The sequence below is a fragment of the Lolium rigidum genome, chromosome 1 (assembly GCF_022539505.1).
Source record: "Lolium rigidum isolate FL_2022 chromosome 1, APGP_CSIRO_Lrig_0.1, whole genome shotgun sequence".
Lineage (NCBI taxonomy): Eukaryota > Viridiplantae > Streptophyta > Magnoliopsida > Poales > Poaceae > Lolium > Lolium rigidum.
Genome location: NC_061508.1, coordinates 91,481,357 through 91,491,660, shown reverse-complemented (window position 1 = coordinate 91,491,660; position 10,304 = coordinate 91,481,357). Strand labels below are relative to the sequence as shown.

The following is a 10,304-nucleotide window of genomic DNA, read 5'->3' as shown; positions in this document are numbered from 1 at the left end:
CGCCGCTTGGGGAGCACACGACTGGAAATATACTGCCCCCCAGGCCAAATTTTCGTCCAATCCGAGCGAAAATTTCGCCGGATTTGAGCGTGGGGAGCGTCAACAAGTGGGGGTGCTCTAAGCTGGAGTAACTTGTAACGGAAGAAAATGCACAAGAACGCGGTTACTCAAGGGCAGAATGGCCATTTGATCAATCTCCAAGCCTCTACTAAAAGCTTTGCTGTGCAAGCTCACTCCACTCGGCACTGTCCACTCCACTCCACTGGAGACAAAGCAATGGCATCTCCCGCTCCGAGCCCGGCCACGCGGCTCCTCGCGCTCGCCACTCTCGCGGTACTCGTCTCCGCTGCCGCTGCCGCCGCGGCGTGCTCGGAGTCCGACCGAGACGCGCTGCTCTCCATCCGGGCGGCGCTGTCGGAGGCGCGCCTGGGCGTGTTCTCCACGTGGAAGGGCGACGACTGCTGCGCCAACTGGTACGGCGTGAGCTGCGACCCCACCAACGGCCGCGTCGCCGACCTGACCCTCCGCGGCGAGGCGGAGGACGCCGTGATGGCCCCCGCCGGCCGCCCCGCCTCAGGCGTCATGTCCGGCTACATCTCCGACCGCGTCTGCCGCCTCGACGCGCTCTCCTCCCTCATCCTCGCCGACTGGAAGCAGATATCCGGGCCCATCCCGCCGTGCATCGCCACCGCCCTCACTTCCCTCCGCATCCTCGAGCTCCCCGCCAACCGCCTCACCGGCGAGATCCCGCGCTCCATCGGCAGCCTCTCCCGCCTCACCGTGCTCAACCTAGCCGACAACCTCATCTCCGGCGCCATCCCCGACTCCGTCACCTCCCTCGCCTCCATCAAGCACCTCGACCTCGCCAACAACCAGCTCACCGGCCGGATCCCAGCCAGCATCGGCAACCTCGCCGCCACGCTCAGCCGCGCGCTGCTTAGTCGGAACCGGCTCTCCGGCCCCATCCCTCCGTCCGTCGGCTCCCTCACCAGGCTCGCCGACCTCGACCTCTCGGAGAACCGTCTCACCGGCGCGATCCCGGACAGCCTCGGTTCCTCGGGCAACGGCGTGCTCACCACGCTGCACCTTGGCGGCAACCGCATCTCCGGGCGGATCCCGACGAACCTACTCGCGACCAAGGGGCTCGGGATCGTGAACCTCAGCCGCAACGCCGTGGAGGGCCCCATCCCAGACGTGTTCACGGCAAAGTCGTACTTCATGCTGCTGGACCTGTCGCGGAACCGGCTTACCGGCGGCGTGCCCAAGTCGCTGGCGTCGGCGGCGTACGTGGGGCACCTCGACCTCAGCCACAACCGGCTGTGCGGCACCATCCCGGCGGGCCCGCCGTTCGACCACCTCGACGCCGAGTCCTTCGCCAGCAACAGCTGCCTCTGCGGGTCCCCGCTCGGCAAGTGCACGTGAACGGACGTGGCGAGCGCTCACCGTGGCCGTCCGATCGCGTCGACCCGAATTCGGATGATCTTTACTAGCGACCTAGCGTGTGTTGTGTGTGTGTGATGTACCGTAACCGGGTACCAACTGCGTGGTCGTGCGTGACGAGCTGGGTATAGAAGAAGTCAAGTACGTAGATAAATATTGTACTGCCGAACGTGTGTGAGCAGAGCAAGGAAACGGCGAGGAAAAGGAGAATCCATTCTTTCCTCCTTTTCACTTTCACTTTCATATTTTCTTCTTCTTTTGCTAGTGATTACTTACTTGGATTAAGCGTGATGTTACTTTAAGTGAAGTTTGAGCTGTACAAACAAAAAGTATACAAGCATTTGCACTGCCAACTCGTCAATGGCAGATTCTGAGAAGTGTAAGATATATACCGTGTTGCCTCTGACTATGTATATATGCATGCTTGCTTCCGCAGCTACAAGGATGTGAATTTTTATCAACGGATGCCCACAGCCACGAGGATGTGAATGACTATGTATATATATATGCATGCTTGCTTCCGCAGCTACATGGATGTGAATTTTATCAACGGATGCCCACAGGCATGAGGATGCGAATTTTATCCACAAGTCCGAGTATTCAAATGTCCAACGTGCTGAACACGGGTATGAATTACGTGGAGCGGATATCGGCGAGCTCATGGGATACAACCGCATCAGCTAAGCACATGTTGACATCGTACAGAAAGCGACCTATGGATAAGATAATTGTGTAAGTTATAACCTATGTTGCATAATCACCGGAATGTGTGCTTGGCCCTTCTGTCATTACTGCCACCACCAGTTATCTAGCCCAGGTTCATGCTCTGCTCCGTTGTCCTGTTCTTTGTACAACACTGCATGGTAATTAGTGCAGCCGCTCATTCCGTTGTTAAGAGCAATTACAATAGTATAGCCAACTGTTGGCTATAACAAGATGTTATATCATTTGTATTCATCATATAGCTAACATGTACAATAGTTGGCTATAAGAATGTAGTACTTTACTAATATATGACCCACCTTTCACTCTCACAGCGTGCCAGGAAGCACGCTGCAGAAGTCTGGCTATTGCATAGTAGCCCACCTCCCTTCTCTCTCCTCTTCTCTCTCCTCCAACTCATCTAAAATATATTATTTAATGTCTTATAGTCAGCTGACTGGACTCTATTGTACTTGCTCTAAGTGCTGCTCCCGAGTCCTGTCGCGTCCCACGAAGGCACAATCACATGACAATACTGTCCTGAGTTGTACTATTCTAGGCGGTAGAAGGAAAGACCACAAATGCAGGGCTTTTCTTTCGTGAACTTTGACAGCTTATCGTTTCGTACTATTGCTCTTGACTACCAGCTCAAGATCTGAGCAGTGGCCAAGCTTGCAAATGCATCGAAAATTTAGACCACTCTCTCCATTCAATTTTTGTGCTCCTTTTGCAGATCAGAAAACAAAGAGGTGTTCTTTGGTGTCTCCCCTCCTCCCTCCTCATCACTAAAGTTGAAGGGATAAGTTAGCTTACGAAGGGGTGTCACGAGATCCGAATTGTCCATAGGGAGCCAAAGTTTGGAGAAGGGGGACAACAAAGTAAAAGCCAAAAAAAAAAAGCATCTTAACAACATGTTTAGTATGTTTTTCTAGGGCTCCGTTACGAGAGCCGACCAAAAGCGATCTAGTTCGTGCCCTCGGCTGTCGCTGCCGCTTCCCTTGCCCTTCGTTGGTAGCTACAGCAACTGCAAGATGGTGGAACCTTGGATCGAGTCTTCGAGTACTTCGTTCTAGGTGTAGGGGCATCGTCAGTGATGAGAATAAAGGTCCTTTGGCCCGTCATAGATTGGTGTTCTTCTGCGAAGGAGCGTCGACGGGTTGGAGTTTGGAGTCGATCGTCGGTCTTTAGGTGTGGCGTAATAAGTATTTGTCTACGGTGGGGGTATTTAGTGGAGGGGATGATGTCGTAGCATATTGGTGTCCTCAAGTTCCGCGTTCGCCTGATGAAGCTGAATTAGGTACAACTTGTAAGTTTCTTGTCCCCCATTTCCGTCTGGTCAAAGCTAGGATTTTTTTCCCAGCCCTTCTCGATACTAGCTTCTCTTGGATGGCAATATCTCCGGATCATGGTCGTGGACATCTTATGGTTACGTCGACAACTTTCAGACAACTGCTTCTATAAGCGCCTAGGTTTATTCAAGCTTTCATGACACTGGCTTTGCTACGCCGGAGCGGCATCGAGCTTTGCTCACGACGCGTCATCGAGGGATACAGAAGGAAGATGGAAGTTTTCAAAGACTTGTATTTTCTTTTCTTGTAAGAGCTGTTTTCAGATAATTTATATGTCCTTACGCCTTTTCGGCCAAAAGAAAACAGTGTTTCTTTACCAAACCAGCCCAATAAAATTGTTTCTTTTTTAACAACGGTACGGTTGCACAATGAGCCTCCGACCCAGCCCATAATCTTATTCTCTGCCAGACCAGCCCACTAAAGTTGTTCCTTTTTCTTTTCTTAACCAGCAGGTAGTATTGGGAAATCCTATTCATCACCCGCGGGTGATGGGTACAAACCATCGCCCGCCTGGTTCAGCTAACTGGGTGAGTTTAGGCCGCGACCCATCAACAGTCAGGGAGCCAGTAGGCCTTGGGCTTTTTCGGTTTTTGTCGAGTTTTTTATAGTTTTTGTTCGGTTTCCGTTTTCTTTTGATTTTTTTGATTTTTTTGATTTTTTTGTTTTTTTTAACAAATTTCAAAGTGGAGACAATTTTAAAGTTAAGCAAATTTCAAATTCGAACAAATTTCAAAGTAAGCAAATTTTAATCCGAGCAAATTTGAGATATGAGAAAATTTCGAATCTGGGCAATTTTCAAATCTAAGCAAATTTCAAATTTGGAGAAATTTGAAATCTAAGCAATTTTCAAATATGTGAAAATTTTAATTCTGAGCAAATTTTAAATCTAATTTTTTTTCGAATTTAGAAAATTTTGAAACAACCGAACTAATAGGCCAGGCCCATTAACGGGATTTCCCTTAGCGATGTTATAACCATCGCTAAGGGGTGATGGTTAGCTACTCCCGGTAGTATTAGGGGTCCAATTAACTTAGTGAAGCCCATGTTTACCAAACTAAAATAAGCCCACGGCCATTTTTCCAGATTTTGCCTTCTAATTAAGCTTACACCAAAAAATAAGAGGCCCCCAAAGTAACAAACCCTTCGTTCATAGATATTTGGTGGATATGGAAACCAGAGGTCTCGTTTCTTAAAAAAATCAAAATTCATATTTTTGAGTTACAAACGTGTAATTTCAAACACTTTATATTCTGAGCTACACAAAAATGACAAAAGTGTAAATCTAAGTAGTAATTTTCAAATCTCCAAAACATATTACATTTTGTCATTTTTTATCTAGCATTAAATAGAAATAATTTTAGGTTAAGATTTTGCATGACTGTGAGATGTATCAGTGACGATCTCGAGAATTACTTTCATATTTTTAATAACTTGTAAAAATATCTTTTATTTTTTAATGGTGAGAGCACTGGAGCCCGGGATCAAAAGCACTTTTCATTCGTCTCCTCTCTTCACTCTTCCACAGTTCTGTTATTATGTACAATCTCAAATCTTAAGGAGTAGTAATGGATAATCTGAACATTTAACATTTATATTCAAGAAATAAAAAACAGATGAGGTAATATTTGAATTCGAACGGCAATAGAAATGAATGTGGTAAATATCTAAAGTTGTTTTACAAATATGAATGTGGTATTAAATTTTGAAGCAAATGTGGATATGATACTAGATGTATTCCCATCCGCATAAAATTATGTAAGCGAAATTTCGCAATTCTAGCCGCACATGTTTATCTCTCTATATCTCTCTATCGTTCTATAAACATGAAGTGTGTTATATCAATATATTATTTCTCTATCATTCTACAGTTAACTCATTATAAGACCCTGCTCTAGTTATCCTTTTCAATTTGAGAAAATATCCAATCTGCATTCGTGCGCAAGTAGCATCCACTCCACCTTATTGTCAAAAACATTCACTTGACAATATTTATATTTGTATCCTTATTTGTTTTGAACTATAAAAAAGGATGTGGGAAGAGCATTGTTCATCTAGTATTTTATTTTTGCCAAATCTAACCCCTATGCGAAACTAATGCCTCATCTAACCCCAACGAAGATATTTTCATCGACGTGAATGATGGAGCCGATGTCGTGCAAGTCGGCACCAATGGGTATAGGGCCGAACACATTAAGTCTTTTTTTGCAAAATTTATTGACGGAGGGCATGTACAACTTTGATTTCATTCTTAGTGAGACCAAATCTATTGATCGGAAAACAATGACGGTATCTAAGAAATAAGCATCAGCTAGTTTTGTGAAAAGTCGTTTGTTTGGCCAAAATTGAGATGTATAAAAACGGGATAAATAGGAGTACTTCCTTCGTTTCACCAAAAATGTCTGAACTTTGTTAAAAATTAGATATATATATTTCAATTTTGATAAAATTGAGACGCTCTTGGTGGGTGGGTGGGGACGGAGGGTGCATCAGCATCCGATCCGTTAGAGCATGTCTAACAGGCCCCTTATAACCCGCCCACCCCGTAAAATTCCAGCGAGATACGGGGCAGGCGCGGTTTGGGCCGTCTAGCATGCCCCGTATTCGGGCCGCCTCGTTTCGGCGGAATACGGGCCCCAGGAAATCGGCACCGCCGCCCCCTACTTATACTGGGTGCAGGTGCGAGTGAGGGGTTAACCCCTCACTCGCAACCCTAGCTCCGTCGTGCGCCGCCGCCTCCTCCATCCTGCTCCGGCGAGAAATTCCTCACTCCCCCGCGCCGCATTCCACCCCATCTCCGGCATGGACTCCCGTCGCCGCAGATCGCCGCTCGGCGGCGAGCGGATCGAGCGATCCCGCTCGCCGGACAACGTGGAGGATGCCCGGCGGCTTCAATGCAAAAGGTCCGCCGCCGGAGCCGCCGCGCGGCTCGCAAGCACGACGGCGGCGCGTTCGTCCCGCCGAAGCTCCGTGACTTCACGCGGGGCGGCCGCTGGTACCACGAGGACCCGCCGCTCAAACCGATGAGCGGCCCCAAGTTCGAGGCGTGGCGCGCAGAGTGGGAGCGCCGCCGCCGGGTGAACGAGGCATGGAGGGCGACCATCGGGAGCACCAGCGGCGGAGGTGCTCCGCTCGCCGGCGAGGAGGAGGAAGAAGACGAGGACCAGGACCCCGCCTTCTTGAAGGCGATTGAAGAGTCCCTCAAGGAAGAGGGCGGAGGAGGAAGGTAGGGCGGCGGCCATCGCCGCCGTGAAGGAGGCGAAGGCGCGGGAGGCGGAGGCGGAGGCCGACGGGTACATCATCGACCTCTCCGACTAGAAGTCGCGATCCATGATCGCGCATTTTCTATGTAAGTACGTCGATTCCTATGTATGATCGACAAACTATGAATGAACAAGTTTCCCGGGGTTTTAAATTTACAAATATACATGGTCAAATACGGGATCTGCTAGACGGAGCGGTGTATCTACGAGCATTTTTTTTATATGGGGCAAAAAACGGCGAAATACGGAGCAGAAAAGTAAGGGACTGCTAGACATGCTCTTATTCCCTTTCCACCCCTTCTCAAACACGAGGCGATCATCGATGTGGGCGATCTTGACGGCCGCTGTTGCGGGGGCCGGGGGGCATGATGCGCGCGCGGCTCGGTTGCGCGGAGAGGGCGGGGACGGCGTGGGGCGGTGGACGACGCCGGGGCACGAGGAGCGGCCCAAGGGGCACGCTTTCAGCCGGACGCCGCCGCCCGTCGGGGAGTCTCGAGGACTGGTAGGTGCCTTGCTATGTCACGTCCTTCCTCACCGTCGTCATCCTCGGTGCCGGCCTCAACGCAAGCCCGACCTCACCCTCGAGACCTGGGCGCACCACAAGCCCCCTCGAGCGCCTCCAGCAGGAGGAGCTCGCCGCCGCGGCCGAAGCCGACGCGGAATAGCACGACGGTCAGGTCCCCCGAATTTTAGATTTGTCTGGCTGGTGCGTGTTGTTCCAATGTTCCTCCAGACGATTGCACTCTGCCTGAAAAACTGTATCCCCGTCCCTGTTTCTCTAGACAGTTTACAGCGTGAGTGTTGTTTAGTGCAGAGTGGCAAACATGATATATACTTTGAATGTTGTCTTTTAATTTTGTTTCTGTTCCATGCCTGTTACAGTTAAATTGTTCGTGAATCATGGATTCATGGCTGCACCGTTGTGTTTCGACTGAATGTTCCATTTAGTGGAATGAGCCATATTATTTGGCAGACTTGGCACTGCGGATGCTACGGTGGATTCATATTCCTACAGAAACCTAATGCCATTACTAGTCACTATAGATCATAAGGCTCACACCCCGGAATTCTTCAAAAACAATGTTGTAAATTGCAATGGCTGTTGTCATCCAAAGTCAGTAATCACATACAGAGGGTCATAGGAAGTGTGAATAATTACTATTGTGGGAGTCGTGATTGTTGGTGAAAGTTGTTGGAACTTGAAACCGTGATCATGCGTTCCTTGATGTGTTCATGATGAGATGAAGCCATATTATTCTGAAGCCTGGTTTATAGAGGCATCCCTCCTTGGTTTTACATAATCGAAGAACAAGGCACATGTCAACATAACTGTAACGGTATCCCTCCTGCTGGCCGTATGGTAGTATTAGTATATACCCCTGATATATTAATTCATGAACATCATAAAAGGTGAGTTTTAGATAATAAGGGCCATTGCCTAGGGTTTGTATGTTAAGGTTCTAGAAATAGTACCATGCTATTCCATTGATATGCTTAAATGAGTTAAGGTTTCTGCATGTATGTCGATTTGTTGGCAGAAGTGGCAGGGAAAAACTGATTCTGGTGGCTGCGAGGATCGCATGAGGTATGGCTTGTTCACAGTCTTGTTAACAATCTCGAAATATGATACTCCCTCCATCCTAAAATGTAAGACACATTTAGATTTCTCTGGTCAATCTTTTTATAAATATATATGCAGTGAAAGAGATTTGCAAGATGAGTGCAGCAATACATTCTCAATTCATATAATTTAGTATATATTAGTGATTTTTATAAAGTTGCATCAAAGGCCGTAGACAAAAGTGTGCCTTATATTTTGGGACGGAAGGAGTACAAACTAAGAAGGAAATGACTAGAGTTAATTTGGTCTCACATGTTAGTGCCAATTGGTCTAGCCATTTACTTGGTCCCTTGGATGCTAGGTGTCTTAGTGTTAACTGTTTATCATCTCCTATCACAACATTCACTTAATTGTTCTATACTTCTATCACTAAATAGAATCTCCATAGTTTTGTATTAGCAAGACTAGTATCACAGAAGTTCACTAATGGAACCCTCCGGTTTGGTTTAGGCTTTTTTTGATAGCTTTTCTGCTACAAGATGTCATGCTGGGTTGGTTATGACTTATGGCAACAAAGTAGTTTGCAGTTTTCAGAGAAAATAACAAATACACCGCTGCACCAAATATAAAAGTTGAGCATTTAAGCCAAATAAATTCGGACAGAGATTTGGTGCACATGGGCACCAGTGATTTCGTTTTTAAAAAATATCAAAAATCATTTTTTTAGTTAAACGTGGAAAAGTCAATTTCAAATACTTTATATTTTGAGCTACACAAAAATGATAAAAATGTAGATCTGAGTAGTCATTTTCAAATCTCCAAAATACATCATATTTTGTCATTTTTGTCTAGCACAAAATAAAAAGAATTTCGAATTGAGATTTTGCATGATTGTAGGCGCTGGCAATCTCCAGAATTGTTTTCATATTTTTTGATAACCTATAAAAATATATTTTAATTTTAAAATGTGGCGAGAGCATTGGAGCTCAGGAGCCAAAAGCGCTTTTCGAATAAATTCTCCTCATACAGCCATTTAGTCTTGGCCTAGGGCCTATCTATGTTTTATACAATGGGAGATGTGTCGCCAAGTTTTTTTTCTGTGGAATCTAGGGCAGGCACAAGGCCACCCTGAACCATTACGATAAGGATATACTAGGCACTAGGCAGGCAGGCAGCATGTCAATGTTGTATATGCTTTGGCCCAACAACTATAAACCCTACGAATATTTAACTACAATATATTGGTATGTTTGGATACTTATTTGGCCCAGTTAGGTGCTGGAGGAAGCCATAAATCTGAAAAGGCCCATACCTAATCTTGACCCAGATAGTTTGTGTACACTAGGTCAGAGGACGGATAAGCTGGCATGCCTTGGAAAGATAAACAGAAAGTCGTAACTGTTTACCCCAGGGAATCATTGGCTCGGCTGATGCTTACCTAGCTACCGTTAACCATTTGAATAATATTAAAACATGCCTTGGTTTCTCCTTTTGAGCCTTAACATGTAACATACCCATATGCATGATGTGTTACTACTTGCTGACACGCATTGCCTATACATCTGTTCAGTCCCGTTGACACTCGATGCATGAAGTGTGGGTGGATCAGCGGCTGCGAAATTACTTGTGCAGTATAAAAAAATTCAAATTTGCAGATCATCGTGTTGATCTTCCTCAGAACTTCAGCCGTTTATTTGCCTCCGGGACACCACTTCGAGAGCTACACAGCTTTCTTCGAATGTATCCTGACACCAAGCATCATATGGTTTGTTAGATCTGAATAGTGTCCGTCTTTTTACCAACAAAAATATCTATATACTATTCACGAAAAGGGTATAAAACATTTTATACTGTTACTGCAGCTTTTGGTGTCCAGGCATGCATTGCTCTCGCTCGTGGTATAATTATCTTCTGCAGACACCATTACTGTCCCTACATCTTTGGCAGAAAGTTTTTGTCTCCTAATGTAATCCTGACTGAATTTCACTACAT

General features: G+C 46.7%; 1 protein-coding gene across 1 annotated transcript; it reads left to right on the top strand.

The window, feature by feature from the left end:
- The first annotated feature begins 276 nt into the window (after positions 1–276).
- LOC124677688 (DNA damage-repair/toleration protein DRT100-like) lies at positions 277–1,801 on the top strand. Its single transcript, XM_047213654.1, has one exon. It carries the CDS (start codon positions 277–279, stop codon positions 1,420–1,422), a length of 1,146 nt encoding a protein of 381 aa, XP_047069610.1. The 3' UTR covers positions 1,423–1,801.
- Positions 1,802–10,304: the final 8,503 nt, after the last annotated feature.

What these genes read in the sequence shown, in the direction of transcription:
- LOC124677688 (XM_047213654.1), top strand. Translation starts at nt 277, where the DNA reads ATGGCATCTCCCGCTCCGAGCCCGGCCACGCGGCTCCTCGCGCTCGCC.